General features: G+C 36.4%; 1 protein-coding gene across 15 annotated transcripts in view; it reads right to left on the bottom strand.

Annotated features, from left to right (window-relative positions):
- The window catches only part of RALYL (RALY RNA binding protein like), a 691,697-nt gene that overhangs the window by 93,917 nt on the left and 572,468 nt on the right, over window positions 1-25,312 (bottom strand). For 14 of the 15 annotated variants that reach the window (XM_059394797.1, XM_059394795.1, XM_059394793.1 and 11 more), the window contains one exon: window positions 17,522-17,554. The exons of the other annotated variant lie outside the window; for it this stretch is intronic. In XM_059394797.1, the coding sequence (XP_059250780.1) occupies window positions 17,522-17,554 (33 nt within the window). The remainder of the gene's footprint in view (window positions 1-17,521; window positions 17,555-25,312) is intronic. 15 annotated transcript variants of the gene reach the window in all.

Here is a 25,312-nt window from a genome sequence, read left to right as displayed (position 1 = left end):
AAATTTCATGATTTTATTAAATCAAATTACTTTGTCAAAGTGTAACATTTAACTCTTCACCTACAGGTTTGGGGAACATGGTGACCTGAGTCTGGCTCCTTTTCTGTTGAGCACCAGGTTTGGTCTCCTTGACTCCCCTCAATCAAACTGATGCAGAATTAAAAAAGAAATCAAAACTGGACTTTCATATTATCGAGGAAGAAACAGAAAAGTATGCTTCTTCCAAAACCTATGGGATGCAGTAGGAACTTAACTCAGAAAAAAGTATGGCTTAGATGTAGATTATTGTTAAAGACTAAAGATGGAAAAAGAAAGGAATTCCATCTTAATCTTACTAAAAAAAGAGCAAGACAATAGGCCAAAATAAACTAGGGAGAGGAAACTAATGTCAGGTTCAAGTCTGAAAATCTATCAGCATACTCTGACACAAAAATAAATGAAAGGAGAAAAAATAGGATTTTCATCAGGAGATGCTAAAGAGGTATATGAAAATAATAAAAGGCAGTCCTTATGATATATTCTAAATAAAATAGTAAGAAGAGAACTACTTAAATAGATATGCGCCCAAAACAATAAGGAATATTGAATGATTCTTCCACTCCTCATTGACTTGGTTTACACTCCATCAATTACTACGTTCATGTGTACCTTCATATATATACATGGTTTATTGTTGTAGTCTGTATTTTATCCTCACTGAATTGCCAGTTCTTATCCCTAAATGACACATTTGTAGAAGAGATAATCTCCTTCATAATTACTATTCTTCAAAATTTTGTTTATAATATCCTCATCTCTAGATAAACTCTAGAAATATTATCAGATTTTTCCACCACTATCATTTTTCTGATAGTCTTTGTCAAAAATCATTTTGTCCCCCTTAAGAACTCTTCAGTTAAAGAAAATGGCTAAATAGTTATTAAACATATTTTCATAAATTAAGTTGAGCCTTATGATGTGGGAGTCCAGAATCAAAACAGGGTTAATAGCCACATTTAGAAAATTTTTTCTGGGTTCGGTACATGGTAAAACATATTTTCTCTTGATGTCTCCCTGTTATCCTCACAAATGAAAGATGATGTAGTTGAACACAGGATTCTTGTTACAATCTTTTCCCTCAAAAATACCTCTGTTATTGTCTTCCCAGTAGTACATATTGGAAAGAAAACAGTCCAACTTTAGTTTTTCTCTTAAAGTTAGCTTTTCTTTTTCAGCGTAGATACCAAGAGCTTTCTTTACTTTCAAGTTGTAAAAATCTCATTTAAAAATCAGTGAATTATGTTTTATCTTTCATTGTTGACTCATGTTCTATAAAATTGTTCCTTGTGGCAATACCTATTATTTACAGATTAAACTCTATGAACTTTCATCCATTTTTTTCTCTTGATCTTATTTTGCCACTTTCCTCTTTACTCAGGGAATATTTGTCAAGTTTTTTTCCCTAATGTCACTTACTGGGGCTTTTTCCCCAGTGTAGTATCAAATGTGCCATTTACTTTTTCATAAGAAGCATTATATTGACTCTGGAGTTTAGTTAAAGAATCAACTGTTATTTTCTAGATTAGTCTCTTCTTATTACAACCTACAGATGGAGGGAGGAGTCAAGATGGCGGAGAAGTAGCAGACTGAGACTACAACCTACAGATGTTTCTTATAGGCACTTGCCTTCTGAACATTATTAAACTAAGTTAACAGACATTTAAAAAAAATATTCTTGGGGCACCTGGGTGGCTCAGTGGGTTAAAGCCTCTGCCTTCAGCTCGGGTCATGATCCCGGGGTCGTGGGATCGAGCCCTGCGTCGGGCTCTCTGCTCCGCAGGGAACCTGCTTTCTCCCCTCTCTCTGCCTGCCTCTCTGCCTACTTGTGATTTCTCTCTCTCTGTCAAATAAATAAAAATCTTAAAAAAAAATATTCTTCAGTTTCTAGAATTAAATCCTTTGTTTTTAGATAAAATTGTCATGTAACATTTTACCAGTTTTAGGTGTACAGAATAAGGATTTGATATTTTATGAAATGATTACCAGAATAAGTTTAGTTAACATCCATCACCACACATAGTTACAAAATTTCTTTCCTTTGTGATAAGAACTTTTAAAATCTACTCTCTTAGCAGCTTTCAAATATACAATAGCATACGATTAAGTATAATCACTATGCTGTACATTACATCCCTGGGATTTACTAATCTTATACCTGGAAGTGTGTACCTTTTAACCACATATTCATTTTGAGTAGAATTAAATCCTACTCAGAGGAATGAGTTCTCTCTGAGCCCTCACGGTATGGCTGGGCTTACTTGTAGTGAAGAAATTTTCATAAGCTTCCATGCTTTTTTTCTCATTAGTGCTTTTCTGTCTTAAGTCAATATTCAGTGTTTAAGTTATTATGACTACATAAATACTACTTACAGTTGAGCCGTATACTATCATTACATTTCCTTTTTGTACAAGTTGTTGTTTACTTGGCCTTGAGAATGGCTTCATCTTTTTCATTCTTCCTAGAGCTCTCCATATCCTGTTATAATCCAGATGAGTCCTCTCTGGGTCTGCTACAAAGTGACCATCCTGGCACTTCTTTTCACCAGTGACTTGGGGACTTTTTTCTTTCTTGTGTTAGACCTATTTATTTATTTATTGGTTTATTTGCTGGTTTATTCAATGCTTTTGGTGAAACAAGCATCAGTAGATTTCTTAGAAAGGACTGGTTAATCCTTAGATTTCTGAAAATAGCTGATTCTTATTATTTGTGTATTCTGTATTTGTGAATTTGCTAAGATTACCTGTAAACCTCCAGATCAATACTTGCCGTGCTTTCATGGTCACTCACAGACATGCACAGAATGGCAAAAGTTTGAGTTGCCGAGGCAGCGCATTCCCCACTGAGACTGAGGTGATGTGCTGTCTTCTTTGTCCAGATCTGACACTGCAAATAAATATACTTTTCATGGTCTACTTAGTGCTGCCTTTTTTTTTACATTTCTGTGTTTTTCATTGGTGATTTTTCTGTCTGCAATGGCCCCTAAACAGAGAGCTGAGGTGCTGGTAAGTGTTCCCAAGCACAACAGGCTGTGATGTGTCTTAGGGAGAAAATATATGTGCTACATAACCGTCCCTCAGAAAGCATTATAGTGCTGTTGGTCATGAATTCAATGTTAATGCATCAACAATATATATGAAATAAACTGTCTTTACACAGAAACACACTCAGCAGGGTTATGTATTAATTGGTTAACAAAAATGTTGTAATGGGTGCCTCATGGGAAGCTAATCCTATATTTTCCCTAGGACCAGTGGTTCAGTATTTGCTAATGCAGTGGCTGCAGTGACGTGACAGACTAGAACTACCACAGAAATACAAGAATGGACTGGATCTTTTCCTATCTTCATGCTTGACTGATATTGTGTTTGGTAAGACTGACAATCTGGTTGGATATCACTTTCTCTCAGAACTTAGAGGACATTACTGCCTTGTCTGCAAGTTCCTAATGTTGAAAAATGTGATGACATTCTGATTCTGAGTCTTTGTATGTGGCTTTTATTCCTCTGCTTGAAGGTTCTTCTTCTTCTTCCTTTTTTTTAAAGATTTTATTTATTTATTTGAGAGAGAGGGAGGGAGGAAGGGAGCATATGAGCAGGGAGAGAGGCAAAAGGAGAAGGAGAAGCAGTCTCCCCAGCTGAGCAGGGAGCCTGTGGGACTCGATCCCAGGACCCAGGGATCATTACCTGAGCCAAGGGCAGCCACTTAACCGCCTGAGTCACCCACGTGCCTCGTTTAAGATCTTCTTATCTATAGCAATTAATCTGCCTAAGTGTGCTCCAACTTTCATTCACTGTGCTGAGCATCCTCCTATGGGCAACGTATGTTTCAGTATTAGGACACTTCCTTTCATTACTTATTCGATAATGTCCTCTGTTTTCTCCTTGTGAAACAATTATTACTATGTACTGATCTCTGGGAGTAAGCCTCAAATTTTTAAAAAATCTTTTCTTAACTATTTTCCACCTCTGTTTTTGTGCTCTTTTAAGTTTGAATTCCAAACGTTCATTTGCTTTTAATTTCTAAGAATATTTTTTTGTTTTCCATATGTTCCTTTATAATAATGCAATTTTTCTATAGATATATTTTCCTATCTCTAGGGATATTGATTATAGGTTTTTAAGAGGTTCTAGGGTTATTTTTTGCTTGTTTGTTTAGTTTAGTTTTATACTCCTTATATATTTCCCCTACTGTGGAGTTCTGATATTATCTGGGTTTTTTTTTTTTCCCTTTGTGTTAGAGTATTTTCTCAAATATCTGGTGATCCTTTGCTGGTAGGTCATAATTCAGAGCATGGTACTAAAAACCTGACTGGAAGTTGTGTGTGTGTGTGTGTGTGTGTGTGTATGCGTGCGCACATGCGCGTGAGTGTGTGCACGTGTGCACACATATGCAGGGCTTGTTGACCAGAGGGTCTCGCTGGGGTGTGATTGGCAGGGGCTTAAGGGTTTCCTGGGACTGTAAAATGTCAGTATCTCCAGATCTTCTGGATGGCCAGTTTTCTGAGATGATAAACTGCTAAGTCGTTGTTAAAGAGAAATCTCATTCTGGTCCAATGTTGAAAATAATGGCATTGTGGGGTTGCCCTAATTTTCCCATAGGACATTATGATATAGTGACAAGATGATCCCCCCCCTCTCCCCCCAACTGTGAAGAGCTGGGTTGGAGTGTTAGGAATTAATGCGATTTCTGGCACTCAGAGAACATTTCACATAAACTAACTTTCCTCCTCATGGTGGAATCTCTTGCAAAGCAAAGGGAGTAGCTGAAGACCAGACACGAGGACATAAGCTCCTTCTTGAAGGCATGCCTTTTTTTTTTTTTTTTAAATGAAGAAACAGGAAGAGAAACAGAAAAGGGAGGAGAAGGGGGGAGGTCGAAAGAGGGGAGAAAGCAAGAGAGTAGGAGATTGGGAGGAGGGAGAGGAGAAGAGAGGGGAAGGAAGAGGAAAGGAGAGGAGAGGGAGAAAGCACCAGGGAGAGGGCAGGAGAGGGAAGAGGAGGCAGCAGAGGGGGAAAGGGATGAGGGGAGCTGAAAAAAGCTTGAGCACAAGGGTTTTCAGTCTCCCATGATGTGGCGACTGGTTAATTTGCCAGGATGTCGTTCAGTGTCACTTCTCAGATACGTTTGGTGCAGCCAAATAGTACTACTAGTTATCTTCAATAGAAACTGAACCTGCCTGGGTCCTATCATGACTTTTCGTTTATAACTTGTCCTTCAAGAATTATCAAGTAATGCCCCACATCACAAATATTTGCTTGTTTTTATTTTATCTTCTTTAGCAGATTAGAGCTTCCAAGTCATGCCTTATATTAGATACCAGCTTCTTCGTTTTTATCCTCTTCGTAGACGGTAAGGTCCTTAACGGCAAAGACTTAGACTTGTCTATAACTTCTCAATTACTGTAGCGAAGGACTAGCTTTTTATTTTAAAAATTTCCTGTTCATCACTGACTGATAATTTCATATAACACCAAATTGTATACTTAGATGTCAAAGTGGCATAAAAATGCAAAGTTTTTAAATGCTTTCTCTTCCTTTTTGTACTTCTGTCCTCACCCTGGTAAAAAAAGAGTTCACAGACTGACCGTTTTAGTGAATCCACTATGAGAAACACTGCTCTAGTCCATCTTTGTACCTTGCTTTACACCTAGCAATATGATTCGAGAAGAATTTTGTACTGAATAAATTAATTCTCATCCAAATATAATTAAATTGATATTCAGAAATAAAGAAAAAAGATCCTGGATCTTGATTAGAATGAAATGGAATCATAAAATCTACTTCTTGGTTTTGTTTTGTTTGTTTGTTTTAAAGATTTTATTTATTTATTTGACAGAGAGATCACAAGTAGGCAGAAAGGTAAGCAGGGAAGGGTTGGGGGAAAGCAGGCTCCCTGCTAAGCAGAGAGCCTGATGTGGGGCTCAATCCCAGGACCCTGAGATCATGACTTGAGCTGAAGGCAGAAGCTTAACCCACTGAGCCACCCAGGTGCCCCCACTTCTTGTTTTTTAATCTCTGGTTTGTACTTTGAACGTTTAAACGTTAGGCAATTAGCAATGTCCTCAAAAAGAACGTGAATTGCAGAATGTTTTAAATATATTGAACAATTAAGTCTAAATAATTTGATGCCACCCTTCATCTGCCATAGTGAACAGTAAAGTTTTACTTTACTAAATTCCCCAACAATGATAGTTTGATGTTGTGATCTTTGTAATATAGAAGGAAAGTTCAATATTCAGTCACAGTAACGGCAAACTATTTCTGTCTAGTAGGCTGGTTTTCAAACAGCAGCTAACATTGTTATCACATAATCTTTTGCACACACACATTTAGAGCGTCCTTCAAATAATGAATCAATGCACTTAATGAAATTAGACAGTTGTTCATCGTAAAAAGGGCAGCGATGCTATCAAAGTTTTTATTATGAGCTTCTAACTAAAAACTGGTAACTGAAGAAAATTAGGAATGAATGCTTTCATTCATTGGGAAGCCCCCTAGTCTTTGATTTGGTGGTCTAACATGGGAACCTGGAGGAGTCAGCATGTCATGGGCCTCCTGAAGTTGGTGTTGATAATCAAAGGCCCATGATTAAGAAACATGTTTTAAAAATAACTTCTTTAGAGAGCCTCACTTTTTATTTATTTTTTATTTTTTTTATTAAGATTTTATTTATTTATTTGACAGAGAGAGAGATCACAAGTAGGCAGAGAGGCATGCAGAGAGAGAGGTGGAATCAGGCTCCCTGCAGAGCAGAGAGCACGATGGGGCTTGATCCCATGACCCTGGGATCATGGTCTGAGCGGAAAGCAGAGGCTTTAACCCATTGAGCCACCCAGGCACCCCTAGAGAGCCTCACTTTTTAAAAGGCTTTCAAGATTTTTAGTATCCAGTTGGGCTATAACATCTACTTCATTGAAATACCACTTGTGTGATACAATAACAAGATCTGGGAGAAATGTCTTATCAAGTGTTTCATCTTTTTTTATGCTTTTCTTTGAAGGTAAGAGGAAGTTACAGTTAAGGGTAGTCTACTGTTGAGTTAAACCAGAGGCACTGTTATTTATTTTGAAGTTGAACATGGCCTGCAGGTTCTAATGGTAAATTCTGAATGTGATCTAATTAAAATTTTACCAACGAAATAATTTTTCTAAAAACATGAAACATTTGGGGGTTGATTTTTCATTTTAATACCTATTTTAGTCGGCATGCCAAAATACAGATCTTCAATGCATTTTTCCCCCTGATAAGCTCCAAAAGTGTTAAGCGAAGCCTGGCTTTTGCTAATATTGGGTAGCTATCGATTATACTGTGATAACTGATTTGTTCTGGAAAATTAAGTAGGGAATCTTTTGAATCAAAACTATTCTGTACTTTGAAAATGTCATTAAGGGTGTTGAAAAGGTCACATTTTAAGATTGATGAAAAAAAGATCAGTCATTCTTGGCTGGATGAACAGAATTTAATTGGGAAGTGAGGCTTTAAAACTTTTGCCAGCATTTTTCATAATGCAAATCTGGGATTCACACTGCCTCTTTTTATGTACATATTATTTTCCTGAATAATGAAGTTATTATGTGGATGTGCATGATGATTCAGATGAATATGAAACTTAGAAGGCAGAATGAAAGTGTGAATGAAATTGACAGCTCTTTAAGTAAAAGCCCGAGGCTGGACTCCATTCCAAAATGACTACTAATATGCTGTGTGTCTTTATGGAGATTACATCACATCTCTGTGTCTTAGTTTTCCAGTATTGAAATAATTATAATACCTATTTTCTCTACTAAGAATCAGTATAGATTCATTGAACTATGGAAAATAAAGGCTAATCAATACTTTGAATCCTTTAGGAAGGGCTAATCCTGCCAAGAAATTATTTAGATAAAGCAAGTACAATTCCATTGGAAAACCTTTTAGGTATATTTAAAAATAGGAAAAATAAATGCGTTTTTTTTTTTCTCTTAAGATTGATTTATTTAGTTGAGAGAGAGACAGGGAGCAAGAGCAAGAGGAATAGAGGGAAAGGAGAGAGAATCTCAAGCAGACTCTGTGCTGAGTGTGAAGCCAGACACAGGGCCTGATCTCACAACCCTGAGATCATGATCTGAGCTGAAACCAAGAGTCAGATGCTTAACTGACTTGAGCCAACCAGGCGCCTGGGAAAAGGATTTTATTATCTTCAAGTAAAGTTAATTAGTTTTATTTCCTTGAAGGTGGGTTTATTTTAACTGAGTGAAATCAAGCATTTATTATTTTGAACATTTATTTCTAGTGAGTGTTTTCAGGACAGATTTTAAAAGTATATGAAACTGAGGTCTTATTTCCAACTGTATTCAATGCTCTCTTCTTGTAGAATTTCTACATATAACATCTAAATAATCAGAGCCACCATTTCTGTTTTATTCATATGCATAGCCAAATACACTTATCTTTTATTGGACAGACTATATGCTCACCCTTTCAATTCAGCTGGATACTTTAAAATCTCACGTTCCTCAAAAACAGTGCTTGTGGTATTAAGGAAACAGTGGTATTTGTGTAAGTTAATATACCTATCAGAGTTTTGATTGTTTTAAATTTGATTCTGTAACATCATATAGGATTAGATCTTCTCATGAGTGAGATTTTATGTATGACAAGTTTATTTTCTCATGTATGAGTATTTGATGTCTACAAATTAGTTTGGCTAATTTAAAATTGTATGATATGAAATGATCATAAATCCTTGTAGATTTTAAAGGACTTCTCATTAGGCATTGCCTTTTTAGAATAATTAAATAGTAAGAATTGCTATGACTAAGAGTTTAGAGGCTGCAGTATGATTATTTAACCAATATTATTTAAGTTATATTTTTAACAGCATTCTTATCTTAAATATACATATAACCTGTATGACATCAGATTTGTTAATGAGTTGAATGGGTTTAATAGTTGAATTTCTCTCTCTCTCACTCTCTTTCTATATAAATAGATATCAAATGATAGATTGACTTTTAAATACCTTGATTTATTATGATCAAAGATCTCATATAAAGTCTGGGGGAGAGGTTGCCTAGGATATATAATAATACCAATTCTCAAAGTAAAACTGATATGAACTGTGACATTTGGCTTAATGTGACACTTTATTATATGAATGAATTAGACAGTGGTGGAAGTGCTGATAACACTCTTTTGAAATATCATCAGCTCTAAAGTCCTGCACCAGTGCTTTCTTTATAAGCAGAACTTAAATAAATCTATTTAATGATCCTATGTATTTTCTTCCCTCTAAGTAACACTATACTCCTGCCTGCTATAATCTGCAATTACTTTCTTTTCCCCGAGGAGAACATTTCACTGAAGAAATAAAAGTCATTTCAGTCACCATGAGTCTCTCTGCTGCCTAAGACATTTTTAAATGGTAAGGACTGAGGAAGACTGTTTTTGATGACTCTACTCTATTTTATTATTGGAGAGTAATGAATTATTGCTCCTTAAAAATGCATTCTGGAACCTATGCATTCAAGACACCACTGTCAAAATATATATATACATGATTGATGACCCAATTTATCGGTGATATTGTATATGCCATCATAGTGCAGTTTAAATGGTTTTGACAAGTACAGAAGAGTGGCATTGACAGGTGCAGAAATAAATAATGGGTTTAAGCTTTCAAATGTTTTTACAGCATTTCCCTGAGTGGCAGGTTGATAAATTAAAATTACAGTTGTAGCATCAGGCCTGAGAGCACAACTGCTTTAGATTACAAAAATAGCGCTGTGGAAACTTTGTGTTCTTTCCAGAGAAGCATCCTGGAGGGCCTTGGGAAAAAATGAAACAAGTGCAGTTGCTAAAGGAATCATTAATTTCGTGGTAGCACTGTCTCAGTCTAAACAAATAAAAAAAATAGATTTTTAGAAGAGTAAAATTGGCTTTATCCCTTTATTCCTTTTTCCCTGGAGACTCACAGAAAAACTGAAGCCACGCTATCAAGAGATAGCCATTGAGTTGGCCATGAGCGGCTTCAGGATGTCAGATGGGCATATTTAAGAGCTCAGGGACAGTTTCTTGTTAACCTTCCCTTAGTTCTGATTTTAGCTGGTCATACTCTTACCATGATCCCACAAAGTCCAGCTGAGAAACCTCTAAGGCATCCCTCCATCACTCACTGATTCTGATGCTAATATTCTCCAAAAAATGTTATTTTCATCAGGATCTTCCTTCCATTTGTTTTTTCTTTACAGACCTTAGTAAATGAAAACTGTATGTGTTTAAATTCTGCAACATGACTTTTTGACATACATACACACTGTGAAATGACTGCCTTAATGGAAGCTAATTAACATATCCATCTCCTCACATAGTTACTTTCTTTTGATAACGCCTAATATTTACTTTTTAAAGCAAATTTCAAGTATACATGATACTATTAACTATAGTCGTCATGTTCTGATTCCCAGAACTTACTCATTCTATGTAACTGAAAACTTTGCCTCCTTAATTCTCCCACGCCCTGGCAACCACCATTCTACTCCCTGTTTCTTCCACCCATAAGTGAGATCATGCAGTATTTGTCTTTCTACGTCAGGCATCTGACTTATTTCACTTAGCATTATGTCCTCTAGGTTCACCCATGCTGTCACAAATGGCCAGATTTCCTTCTTTTTAAAGGCTTGACAATATTCTATTATATGGCACTAAATAATATTTCATATATATAACATTTTCTCTATCTATTCATCTGTTAATGGACACTTAGGTTGTCTTGGCTATGGTAAATAATGCTACTATGAACATGGGGACACAGGTATCTTTTCAAGTTAGTGTTTTCATTTCCTTTGGATAAATACTCGGAAAAGTGAATTGCTGAATTATATGGTAGTTCTATTTTTATTTTTTGGAGGAACTGCCACACTGTTTTCTGTGGTAGCTGCACCAATTTACATTCTCCCCAACAGTGCACAAGGTTCCCTTTTCTCCACATCATCACCAGCATTTATTAGCTTTGATCTTTTTGATAATAACCATTGTAACAGGTGTGAGGTGATTTCATTCTGCTCAAGTCATGGGTCTTTTCAAGTCATGCCTGGACTATTGCAGCAGCTTTCTAAATGGCTCTACTATGACCTCACCTTGGATAACAACACTCTTCAGTTAAAAACAAAATAGACAAGCAAACATACAATAATCCAATGACTCCTCTGAATCCATAGAATGAAAAAGGAGCTCAACTTCTTCCCTCTCTTGAATTTTTAACCTCACCTTGAGGATTAACTCAGGTCCTACTTTTTGTCTAGAAAAATTTCCTGATAATCTGGCCATTTTCTTCAACTTCTCAGTTCTTAAATTAAGATAACCTCTTAATTCCTAAATGATTTTACAGCAGTCATATAATTGTCTTATGTTTTGATGCTCAACTGAAACCATCCTTAAACTGGTATTGCTTTGCTTTTTTCATGCTTCTATTATTCAAGTTTTTAATATTGTATGTGATATTTCTATAGATCAAAGTACCTTCTGGAATTGTCTTCCTGTCTTAATGCTATTTTACTCTTTCTGTCTATCTTCCTCAAAGATCTCCCGAGTAAGGCAGGCCTTCATTCCTGTGCTGACTTCACTCTTTTGAACTCTATTCCTGGAATTCAACTGCATTACCAGAAATTGGATATTCAGGTATTTGGGATTTAATTAGTTGACATTTCTATCATTCGGTGGCACTTACTCCTTATGAAAAAACTATTAATATAACTTAATTGTTGCATAGTATATTGATAATAGTTGGTATTTATTTCCTGTTTATTGTGTCAGACACTGTTCTAATCTCCTTGCAATATTATCTCATTCAAAACAGCCCTAAGAGTAAGTTTTTACCTCAGGTGAGGAGATAAGGCTCAGAAGAGTTAAACAAATTGCTCAAGGCACCTAGCTAGGAAGTAACAAAATGGAATTCAAACCAAGGAAATCAAATTACAGAGTTTATGCTCTTAGGATCTCCTGGGTGGCTCAGTTGCTTAAGCGTCTGCCTTCGGCTCAGGCCTTGATCTCAGGGTCCTGGGGTTGAACCCCGCATCCGGCTGCCTGCTTAGCGGGAGCTTGCTTCTCCCTCTGCCCAGCCCCCCATGCCCCTGCTTGTGGTCTCTCTGTCTCTTTCTCAAATAAAAAATTAAATTAATAAAAAAAAAAACTTAAGCTCTTAAAATAGGTAGTTAACAATATAACAATGTATAGCATCTGTTAGTAAATAGAAGGACTCACACAAAACCTGGACAAAAGTAGAACAGTATAAATTTGGACCTAATAAGAGTGTCAAGATTCAATAACATCTTCATAGTAACAGCAGAAGTATATTGAATATGCAAATTCAGTTCCAAGACTGGAAATAAAAGGGGGAAAATCTCCCCCAAGCAAAATTATTTTTAAATATATAGTTACTAGCAATTATATGAGGATCAATTTTAGATGTAAGGCGAGCTTTGCTGTCCTGGCAATGTTCATTGCCTCTTGTTTAGACTTAGAATGGGTCCACTACCTCTCAGGGGATACAGAAGATGTAGGCTTGACTGGGTCATGATTAGCTCACTCACTGAGCCTCCGTGGAGATAAATATAGTAATTTAGCTATTTTTATCCTTGGTGTGTTTTGAATACCTCTCAGACAAACTCGAGGGAATAATAATTCCGAGCTTTATCAATTTCACTTTAAAATATCGGAGTTTATTTATTTGTTTGTTTATTTTAGAGAGAGAGCAAAGAGAGGGGCAGAGGGAGGAGAGAGAGAGAAACTCAGGCAGACCCCCTGCTGAACTCGGAGCCCAACTCAGGCTTCCATCCCTCCTCTGCCCAACTCTAAGATCCTGATCTGAATGGAAATCAAGAAAGTCAGGTGCTTAACTAAGTTACCCAGGCACCCCAGAGTTGTTTATTATTTATTGTATTATCCTAATACAGTGAAAGAAGTCTGAACATTTTTTTTACCCGTTCAATAAATAATCCTCATAACAAAGCTACTCATGCAAAAATTCATCAGCTGAAATATTGATGTGTACCAAAATTTCAATTCCAAAATACAGCAGATTCATATTAAAGGCTTCTTTTAAAAGGTCAGCTTCATGCTGAAGAGGTAAGAAAAAATAATTCACATGGAAAATTTCATTTAGTGCCCTGAGTATATTTTTAAAATGGCTCAGTGTCTGCAAAGTGTCAACAGTAACTTGTACTTGAAGAGAACTCAGGCATCGTCTTGACATGCCCTTTTACACTGTGAATCTTAAACATCAAATGAACACGAGCTTCCCTTTCCTCATCTGTATTTTTCATTAAAAAGCTGTAAAAGCTTTTTCAAGGCAAGACTGGTTTTAAACTAAGATTTATATCTTAGAATCTTAATTGAGATGATCACTTGCTTCTTCTTCACTTTCCTAAATGCAAACTTGATGCCTATTTTCTCCCAGCTTATTTCCAAAATCAGAATCTATCTGATGCGACATAAAAGGAAACATTTGCCAGAAGAGTTTTCTTAATCACTCTAAAATGGAACATTTCGAGGCTGAGTAGCATATCATGGGCTTAGTATTCTTGTAGCACTCAAACCTAAGCTCCACACTAAAAAACAAGTTTGCTTAACTGATGTCTTTTACTGTTGGGTGAGTGAGATGGGGAAGAATTTTAATTTTTAAGTCTATTGTTTGAATGTATTTTATGTATAATATAAATATTTTGGTATATATTTATAATAAATGCAATGCACATATTATATACACATATTTATAATATAACATTTTAATCAACATGAAGTAACGATTATTTATTAAATATTTAAATTATATTGTTAACAATTTAAAATTGAATAAATTTTCAGCCTTAGGTCTGGGACAACATCAGAATGAGTTTTGATGCACCAGAGCATAGGTAGTGTGCTCCTTGTGCATCACGGAAGCTTCCATGGCATACTATCTGGTCTCTATACATGTTATCCTGGTCTCCGATGGATGAATTCCAAGACAGTTCTAGATCAATGTATTTACCTCCACCATACTGAACCCCAAACAGGGAAAGACTGAGGAAAGTTATATTTCAAAGATTTTCTTAAAAAGTTCCAGAGACCGTAGATGTCTGTAAGAATAATCTGTGTATGTCTGTAGGAGACAGAGCAATGGAGGACACAACCATGATGTAGACAGTGGTTTCCAGGCTTGGCTTGACAGCCTTGGGAAACTGCATTAATTGTCCTACCCTGGGTAAACAGAATCAGAACCTGGGATGAACCTTCTTGCCTCACTCTGGGCTAAAGTATTTTTTTTCCTAATGACAATTATTTTATTAATCATTTGCCAGTGCATGTGAATGAAAGCTCCTCTCATATCATACTTAAGTTGAAGGTCTGAGATCTGAGATTTCACTTAACTTCCTTTCACAATTCCATTATCTTTTTCCATAAGCAAATATTTCCTGTATTACAACTTTGACAATTTTTTCCATTGGCATATTCAGATTGAATTTATGCTATGACATTTAAAATTTTTATTTCAAAATTAATGATTATATCACATTTAGGAAAAGAAGAATTTTGCCCCCTAATTTATGTTAAGAAGAGATACACATTTTAAGCATATCACTATTTCTTTCCATTTAAAAATTTAAATGACAATTATTAGTTTTTATCATAAAAATTAAAAACAATTATCTATACTCATCTTGTTTAATAGCTTATTCCATTCACAATTTTTGTTTTTTTTCCTCTCCATTATAAAAACATTTTTTGTTTCTACATGTAAGTCGATGAATCCCCTGTTAAAGTGGAGTTTTATTCTCCAAACTCCTTCAGAGCTCTCTGATTCTTTGGAGTATTATAAATGAGTATACCTTCCACATCTGTAATAGAAGCTAACATTTATGAACAATTATATGCCCAAAACAGTGCTACCTACTTGATCTGAATTATCTTATTTAATCTCCATATCACAAGTAAGAACCCAAAACTTGGGGGTTCAAGTATTCACCTAAACCAATACAACATGGCTTTTAAGTGTCAGACACTACAAAAGGAAAAGCAATTTCCAGAAGTACATATTAAGTGCTTTAGGACACTGACAGGCAATGGACTGAAGTATGCAATATTTAGTGCAGATCTATTCATTAATATGCTTTTTATTATACATAGAATTAAAATTAATGTGAGCTATTCAGGGTCCTAGAAAAACTCAATGTTATGGACTTACAGGTCAACTCATACCAAAGACCATAGACCATGCATTAATTCCTTTTGATAAGTGACAGATTGAAAGTCACAAATTTGAATAATGGTACTCTATTAGACTACATTTGCCTGGTAGTCTCATATGTGTCCACTATGTTCACAATCATCCTATCCTCTTCACTAAGAGGTGAAGTATCCAAAGTATACAATTTTATTTAAAATAACTTTCTTGGAAAGTTATATATATATATATATATATATATATATATATATATAATATTAAATTTTCCAGTCCAGGGGCACCTGGGTGGCTCAGGGGGTTAATCCTTTGCCTTTAGCTCAGGTCATGATTCCAGGGACCTGGGATCAAGCCCCGCATCCGGCTCTCTGCTCAGCAGGGAGCCTGCTTCCTTCCTCTCTCTCTGTCACTCTGCCTACTTGTGATCTGTCTGTCAAATAAATAAATAAAATCTTTTAAAAAAATAAATTATCCAGTCCACAAAACCATTTGGGTGGCATGTTTTACCCCACTTTACTTTTAAGACCCATCTAAGGAACAGCACCCTCTTCCTACTGCCATGCCAATTTTTCCATTGTGGGTATTTTTGAGTTATAGGTCATTTTTTCGGTGGAAACTTTTTTTTCAGGGCTCTAATACAGAGTTTTAAACTCCCGATATGTTTGAAACAAAGATTACTGAGAGACTATGAACTCTGAAAAACAATCTGAGGGGTTTGAATTGACGGGTGGGTGGGAGGTTGGGGTACCAGGTGGTGGGTATTATAGAGGGCACGGATTGCATGGAGCACTGAGTGTGGTGAAAAAATAATGAATATTGTTATGCTGAAAATAAATAAATTTAATTTAAAAGAAAATTCCACATATGAATGAAAAAAAAAACCCACAAAGATTACTTAGGGTCTGCCTTTGTAAAATAGAGGTATGAAATAAAAAAATGAATTCCATCTCAAAGAAGTTGGGAGAACAGGAAATGCTGCAGAGAAACTGCATTAAGTGAGGCATGAAGGGAAGCTATTTCAGCTCTCTTGACTTGAGGGCAGGACACATATGCATTCAAAATAAAAGGTTTCTTCAGGCTTAAAGATTTTTAACAATAGGAGCTGATGATCAATGAAGGAAAGAAGCATGCTCTCATGATTTTTTGGACCAGATCAACTTGACCTTTCATTTTTTTTAAATCCTCCAATAAATGCATGTACTCCACTTTTTCTCTAGCATCCCTAACAATTATTTTGATTCTCATGATTCAACTGGCTTTCTCAAAAGCTTTTATGAGGAGTAGAAAGGGAAAGGGAACCATGTTGCTCAAGGAGTGACAGAAATATTCAAGGACTATGAATAAAGTAATAAAAGAAAACTAATGTGATCATTTAAAAACCTACCCCATCCCAAGTTTCTGGTCATTAAGCACGAGTATAGTGGCTGCCGGTACGTGATTTTTGCTCCCCATCAACTATGACATGATTGTCTTTAAGCTATAATATCTTCTAGCACTTTTTGAATGTTTACAACATCAGATATAGTGCTGAGCCTGTAAAAGTCCCCTAATGAGACATTTTAATATGTTAGTCAAAGGATTATTTGGTAGACCAGTAAAAACAACTTTGCTGGCTCTTAATTAGCAAAATGCCTGAAAACAGTACATGTGTATTCTTGTCAACAATATATTATTATTAGAACACGTATTGTGACTCGAATTACTACCTGAGGAGGCTAGTGTTGGCTTTACTTAATCTGTGTGCTGTTCCTCAGCTTTGTGTTCAGAGAAGCAATCAGTGTGGGTGGAGAGGAGAAATAACAGTGAAATGGGAGAAAAGGAGAAAAGATAGATACAGATTTTGAAGACAGATTTAGGAAAAAAGGAGAAAGAAACATGAGGGTAGATTAAGAGAAAACAGGAAAACAGTAAAAAAAAAAATGAGTAGACAGACTAGATTATCACGAAGCTGTGGTTCAGAGGAATTTGTAAGACCAATCTGAACATTATCTGTACATGACAAGAATATAGGGAATTACTGTATATCTTGTTTGACTTTTTTAGAGGATGCAGGCTTTTCTGTGCATTCATTTGCTGAATTTCCAAGGTCACAAAATAGCTTTGTGAACATTTTGGTTAAGTCTTTATAAAATGTAGATAACAGTGTTGCTGGAGATATGACGCATCCAATGATATGGAATGACTTGGAATATGGAATTACATGCCTGATAACACCATCCCAGAAGACCTTGTTAAAAAGTCCATTAAAGAACTGAGATTTAAAATATTTAGACATATACTCACCCAACAGACAGGAAAGGCTCCTTTGACTCAAGTCTATGAAAAAACATGAAAAACTATTTTTAATATAACAATTTGCTACACACTTAAAATTTGCTTTTATAGAAATCTGACAAAATTGTTATACTTGTTTGGCTGAAAGTGTATACTTTAGCACTAATAATAAGCTGTAAATAATATATGAAGATCTAATCTGGACTAATTCAAATTCCAGCTGGCTTAATGCAGAAGGTAATGAGAGACATTTTGGAATGGGAATGTAGCATTTAAATGATACATTAAAATAATAATACTGTTAGTCTAATTCTGATTTGCACTCTCTATATCCACTTCTCTTGTTTTTACAGTAATTTGTAGAAGTTTTGATATATCTATTTATAGCTGTTGTAGTAGTAAAATAATTTATAATGTATTTAGTTACATATAGGCTGAGTAATTTATTCCGGTAAATGTTCTGTAACGAAGAGAGAAGCAGCATGACATTCATCGTCGTTTACCAAAAGCAGCACATTTGGGGGTGAGTGGCAGCGGAGGAGGGAGTCAGGTCATAGTTTAGGATCTTAAGGCCTCCTCTTAATGTCTCCAATTCTGAAGCCTCTGATTAGTTGTGGCATTTTGAGCAAGAAACTTAAAAGACTTCCTGGGAATTATTTTTCTCATTATAAAATAGGTTAGAAGTCTTCCAGTTAGTTTTCTTATTTCATAAATTAATTTCTTTGTAAAAAGCAAATCAATGAGGAAACTTTCCACTTCTAATATTTCTTAATTGATAATTAAGGAAACCAGTTGGTATAGGTGTGTATTGGTCACTTCATTTTTGTATGTTCTTTCTTTTTTAAAAAATTTATTTATTTATATGAGAGAGCAGGAGTGAGAACCAGAGAGCATGAGCGGGGTGAAGGGCAGAGGAGGAACCAGACACCCCGCTGAGCAGGGAGACCAACACAGGCCTATTTGGGTACTCCAGGATCATGACCTGAGTCGAAGACAGATGCTCAAATGACTGAGCCAACCAGATGCCCCTTTATGTAAGTCTCTTAACATACGATTATGGGTTAAATGTAAGCAAATATTAAAGACATTTTTATCTGAATCATGGTGTTTGAGATGATGTGATGAGTACTGTGTGTTCTATGTAACTGATGGATGACTAAATTCTACCTCTGAAACTAATAATAAAAAAAAATCTCAGGGACGCCTGGGTGGCTCAGTTGGTTAAGCAGCTGCCTTCAGCTCAGGTCATGATCCCAGCATCCTGGGATTGAGCCCCATATCAGACTCGTTGCTTGGCGGGGAGCCTTCTTCTCCCTCTGCCTCTGCCTACCACTTGGTCTGCCTGTGCTCGTGCTCTCCCTCTCTCTCTCTCTCTAACAAATAAATAAATAAATAAATAAACAAAATCTTAAAAAAAAAAACCACAACAACTCAGAGTTTGGAGATGTACACTTATGCAATCTTTTCCTTTTTCAAATTCTGATTTTATTTGCACCTCCCTGGAAATTCCTTGCCATATTGTGTGTTTGTTGTGCCCGCAGAACTAAGGGGGAAAAAGTGGAAGATAAATACTGAAATCTACTTGGACATGCTTGTTTGTAAGACACGACCAGTGCCAGGGGATCAATCAAAAGAAGTTGCCTTAAAGAAATGAGGAGGATTGGGCGCCTGGGTGGCTCCGTGGGTTGAGCCGCTGCCTTCCGCTCAGGTCATGATCTCAGGGTCCTGGGATCAAGTCCCACATCGGGCTCTCTGCTCAGCAGGGAGCCTGCTTCCTCCTCTCTCTCTGCCTGCCTCTCTGCCTACTTGTGATCTCTCTCTGTCAAATAAATAAATAAAATCTTAAAAAAAAAAAAAAAGAAATGAGGAGGATATATGTACGTGACACAGGCAACTGTTGATTTGTTTGGCTCATCAGCGACATGACAGTATCACCTCTTCTGTACTTTCTACTCAGCAACACTTAAACCGTTTCTTGCTGCCTGTAGTGTTCTCTTAGCCTCTCACTGCTGCCTGTTTCTTAGTGACATCAACTAATCCAGCAAAAGAAAACGGAGTTATCTTGACTCCTTTCTCTTTTTCATCTCCCACGTCTCAATTAGCAATGTCCTGTCAATTTCTTCTTTCTGTGACTTGCATCTCCTTTACTCGATTCCCAGGCTAATTCTCACTACTTACCTCAGCCTGGCTGTTCTCTCCAAATGTAAATTCTTTGTCACAGTTGTTCCAGCTTCACAGGGTTTCACACAATGCCCCCACTCATATCATTTGTTTGAGGACTGCAAGGTGTTACTTTCATTCAAGGTATCGTAAACAACGTGAATAAAAGAAAGACCCACCGTCTTGCCTTTTCCCTGTACAATTACTAAAACACTGAGTTCAGCATGTATTTGGAGTAGTATTTACTTATTGATCCCCACCCCCGAAGGCTTCAGGTAAGCTGCCGTTGTTGGATTGGGTCATATAAGGACATATGTTGCCCCACAGAAACCAATGGTTAATATCGTTAGTCCCACTAACTAGTTAACTGTCTCCTTCCACTTCTACCCCTTCACTCCTTTCAATTATTTTCTCTCAGATGTTCAAGAGAAGAATTCAGGGGAAAATTCAAAGTTTTCAAAATGATACTGGATTGAGATTCTGATTGATATTTTATAAACCAGGGGTTGGCAAACCCTGGTCTACAGGCCCAATTCTTGCTCACCACCTGAGAACTATTTCTACATTTCGTTTTTTATTTGAGTCTCGTTGACACATAATGTTATGTTACTTTCAGGTGTACAACATAGTGATTGATTTAACATCTCTGTGGTTATGCTACACTCATAAGTGGACATGTTTTAAATGGCTGAAAAATATCACAAAAGAATAATGTTTTGTGACACGTGAAAATTATCTGAATTTCAAATTTCAGAGCCCATAAATGAAGTTTGCTGGGACACAGTCATGTTTATTCATTTACATATTGTTTCAAGCTGATTTTGTGCTCCAGCTGCAAGATGAGTTGTTGGAAGAAGGACTGCGACTGCGTGTCCACAATTTGGAAATATTTACTATATGGCTTTTACAGGAAAACTACGCCTGGGATATGTTGTTGGAAGGAACTGGAAACAACCTTTCGAAATAGACACTCTTTATTTTAATACATATCAAAATATTGTTTCAGAATCAGAAGTTCAGAATAATTTGAATTCCCTCTCTACGTCACCAATTCTCTGCACCTACTACTGACAGATCAACTCGCCTACAATGCTCTTTTCATGTCACCCTTGTTCTTAACAATTTTGATAGCCATAGGATGTTGCCCAAACTTTTTGGTGTGTCATTTGAAAGCTTGTCACAAACATGCCTCATGCTAACCTTCCATGTTGGTCTTTATCACCTCTCCTACTAACCACTTTACTCCAGGAAATTTGTCTATTCACTGCCTAAGCAAATCTCTTTTGCTTTGGTGTCTTGAAACATTCTCTTTCTATACCAGAATACTATTTTTTTTTCCTTTTCTCTGTATGATCTGTTTCTGTAATTTAAGATCTTATTTATCTATTTATCTTAGTTTATCTAATTCCTTCATAATGCTAATCCTGATACCTTCATCTTATAGGGACAGTCCTGTCACTAAGCTTCTGTTACTTATTATCTCCATTATGATGACATAGTCTTAGAACAATAGTCAATGTCTAGCTTTAAGTTTTAAGACTGGTAAGAATGTTAAACTTGTAAGGCTTCTTAGACAAGAAGCTCCTGAAAGTTCTGTGTTAAATCTTCTAACGGCTCAGGAGAGGTGCTGGCTAATGTTCTATGAGCTGAACAGAAAAGAAAGATCATTGTCCGTTAGTTATCCTAAGCCACTGAAGATGAGCCCTAGGTACCCGGACCCCTCCCCACCGCCCAAACATTCGCAGTGGTTACACAGGGCAGGAAATCTGTGAGGAACTACCATCAGGCAATCCTGTCTCAATCCTGTCTTCAAAACAATGACACATTGTGTAGAGGGAAATGATAACTGGCCCACTTAGAACGATGCTCTGTTTTGTAACCAACTGCCCAGTCATGGTTTTATTACACAGACTTAACTTTCCCAGCCTGGAGTTGATTCAGATATTTTTACATCTTTTCTCATTAATTATACAACCAACATCACAGCCAACTTAAGAGGTTGTTGAGAAGAATATGAGATTATATACTTAGAGCTCCTAGTACAGAGCAGACTGTGATGGTCAAGATTATGTAAAAGATAGGTTGTTAGTTCTAAGGCCTGAAACTGCCTGAATATGTGAAAAACTCACTTTTGCAGTTTTAGCCCTGAAAAGTGAAAAAAAAAATTTAAAAGAAGAAAAACTACCAAGAGAAACATCCCTTTGGAGAAAATTGTTTATCAATGTAATCCTTAGAAACAGATGAGTACATTGTGATATGCCCAGAGAGAAGTTTTTCTGAGGAGTTTTGTATTTTTTTTTTTTAAAACAAGGTAATTGTTCTGTGGGGAAAAAAAAGAATTGATTTTATCTTTTCTAAGATTTACTTTTAACATGAACTGGGTAGTGAATTTAATAACCCTTCATTCAAGATCCCCTAGAATGAGGAGTAGAATAAGACAAACAAACCATAGCCTTCAGAAAAACAGGCACAGTAAGGGAATAAAATAGAATGCAAAATGAAGATCAATATTTGGAGCTGACAGATTTATACCATTTTGCATTTAACAATAAAAAAATCTATATTATATTTACTGAGGACCAGGCATTATTAAAAATGCTTTCTAGTGACTGATTTATTTAAGCGTCATGATATCCTCTGAGATAGATCTCATTTTACAGATGAGGAAGTTGATATCCCAAAATGCCAAGTGTCTTACCTAAGGTAACAAAGCTGTAAAGTGGCTGAGCTAGGATGTGAACCTAGGCATGCTGGCTCTAAAGTCCACGTGCTCCTGTCTTGCCTCATGTATATTGCCTTTCATTAGTTTATTTTCTTTATTTTGTTTTTATATGCCTTATGGCATTGTCACATTTCCTTTCTTTACAATTTCTGTATTTTACTGAGAAATCTAATCTGGTCTTTCATGTCGTCCACATGCTGGATACTTCCAGATTTTTGTCTAGTATCACTCTATATATGACGTATGGCTGTATCTGTCCAACCATACATCTACAATTGTAGGTGCCTTCAACTTAACGTGAGTCAAACTAAATTCGTTGTCTGCCTCCTCCATTCTTTTCTTTATCCCTAACTCAACGGCCCAATCAGCCACTCAGGTGACCAAACTAGAAAGATCATAAGCTTTCTCTTTGACTTCTTTCCAATGACATTCACTTTCAGGAGATCCTCCTACTTCTGTTTTCTATTGCCAAAACTCCTTTTAGTTCTTTACTTGCCTCTCAGTTCTTATTATTACAGTTCAAGTGATCATCAGCCTTTAGGTGGGCTATTAGAATAATCTCCTTAATGATCTTCCTTCCTCAGTTTAGCCATGTCTACTAGCAGAATCATCTTTCGAAAATAGCTATCACACAAATAGGGTCCTGTAATTCCCCTCATTATGCATTTCTGAGTGCTTCTAGGAAGTGTTTTTTCATAAGGTACCATAAGTTGATGAGGAAAGCTTCATAACACTTTATCCCGATGTATGAAGCATTCCCAGCGTATTTTCCAAGTCCCCTACTAAGACACTGTACTCCTTGAAGGTCAGAACTCACTTTATTTCAGGTACCTAGAGTCATGCCTCCTTCATTAGGAGGCTCTCAGTAATGATTCCGCCAAATGGCCTTCCCCTGCACCTCACTCCCATACCCCTACTTCCATCATTCACCTACAGAGTAAAGGACAAACCCTTTTATATAAGTAAAAGTTCATTCACAACCTTGTTCTAGTACCTTCCCAGCTCTTGTATTCTGCCATGTCAGTCTACAAATTCTATGCTGCAGCCAAGCTAAGCCAAATTCTCACCATCAGGGTGGTATTCTGCTTTCTCACTCTGTGCTCGGGCATATCAGTATATGTTTTTGCAGAAAGACTTCAACTACCTTGTTTTTGTAAAACTAGTCAGTTTTTTATGACTCCAAAGTGACTTATAAGTATGTTCCCCTATGATATTTGTATGATTTTGCAGTAAAAATTTCAGTAACACCGTTACTACCATGGGATCTATTCTCTTTAGCAATGACAACCTAAGCCTGATCTACATTTAAGGTGGGTGTTCAAAAGGGCTTAAGGATACAGTTTCTGGAATCAGGCAGCCTGTTTCTATTCTGACTCTAACATCTTCTGGCTGCGTGGCCTTGAAAAAGTAAGGCATTTTTCTTTGTGCCTCAATTATCTTATCTGCAAAATGGGGTAATATTAGACCTAACTCTGAGGGCTGTTGTGAGAATTGGATAAGTAAATAACTAAATAGATAACTAAATTAATTAGATAAATAAATAAATTAATAATTAATTAAATAAAATAATAATTAATAAAATTAATTAGATAAATACCTGGTAAATTTCTGCCATCATTATTATTATTTTTTAATCCATGAATGCTCTGATTGTTCCTGCATTCATGGCCAGTTAACAGATCTAGGGAGTCCAGGTGGGGGGACAGATTGGTGTAGCTGTTCCATAACAATTAAACTGTGTGGGGCTATGTTGGTGAAGGTATGCAACAGATGGAAATATATGCCTGGAACTTAGACAAGATATTAGGGCTGGAAATACAGATTTGGGAGTCATGTCACAAAGCAGAGTGAATATATGCCATCAGAGGAGAGAATGGGGGGTCCCCAGAGAGAACATGTAGAAGAGGAAGAAATGGATTGAGGAAAGATATCTAGGCTCACTAACAGGCTTCTAAGTACATAGATGCAAAGTTCAGAAAGCCCCATGATGGTGGCCCACGTCATTGTTAAGTTAATGCTTAGTTAACCAATTGTATATTATTTGTGGAATAATGTGACATTGCTATTTTACAAATAACTTAATAGCATTTTTTTAATTATAGGAATCTTAGTTTGATGTTTAAAATTTAGTCTACATTTCATCATTAATCATTTGTAATCCAAACACATCCACATGACATTTTCATCATTCCAAGGCCTTCTGATTTAAACAGGCTTTTTTTTTTTCAAGGTAAATGATTAAATGTGAGCAAAAGATGATTTTGATCAGAGCTAAGCACTTGTAAAGTGATTCTAAGATATCTTCCTTTACTGACCAATTTGCGTGCTAACATATAATACAATTCTATCAGTATTCTTAAAGATTCATTTATTGCCAGAAAGTTAAAAAGCAAATAAAAGTCTTCCTTATGTAATAGGGTCAGGCTATTCATCAGTAATTGCAGATGAATCCTCTGACATTCAGTAAAAATCAGAATCTGTCTATAGTACTTATCTTGGCTGTTTTCTTCTCCTCCTTTAAAGAGAAAAAATAGAAGCAAAAGCAGCCCAGAATTACTTACTGTGCTGGTCCACCAGGGCCTAGACATCTAGAAGCTCTTGGCTGGAAAGCAAATGCCTGGTTAAGAAGAACACACTGTGTTGGTTGGTGCATGGCACGGGAGGAAGCACTGGTCTGTACAGACACAAACCTCCTCACCTCCATCTGCCCAAGGAAGTCTGAGTGCAACTCATCAGTTAGTGTCTTTGGTTGAATGAGAGCTCAAGATATTTTTGTCTCCTGACCATGAGTAGGCATCGGGCATTGGCCATAGCCCTTTCCCAGGTGTAGCTCCTACAAGGGTGTAGGGTTATTACAGAGGCACAAGGATCACTCAAGTATAGCATCTTATGGTGTCCTGTCAACCACATTGAGAACC

Source organism: Mustela nigripes, chromosome 3, assembly GCF_022355385.1.
Source record: "Mustela nigripes isolate SB6536 chromosome 3, MUSNIG.SB6536, whole genome shotgun sequence".
Taxonomy (NCBI): Eukaryota; Metazoa; Chordata; class Mammalia; order Carnivora; family Mustelidae; genus Mustela; species Mustela nigripes.
This window is presented reverse-complemented; position numbering and strand designations above follow the sequence as displayed.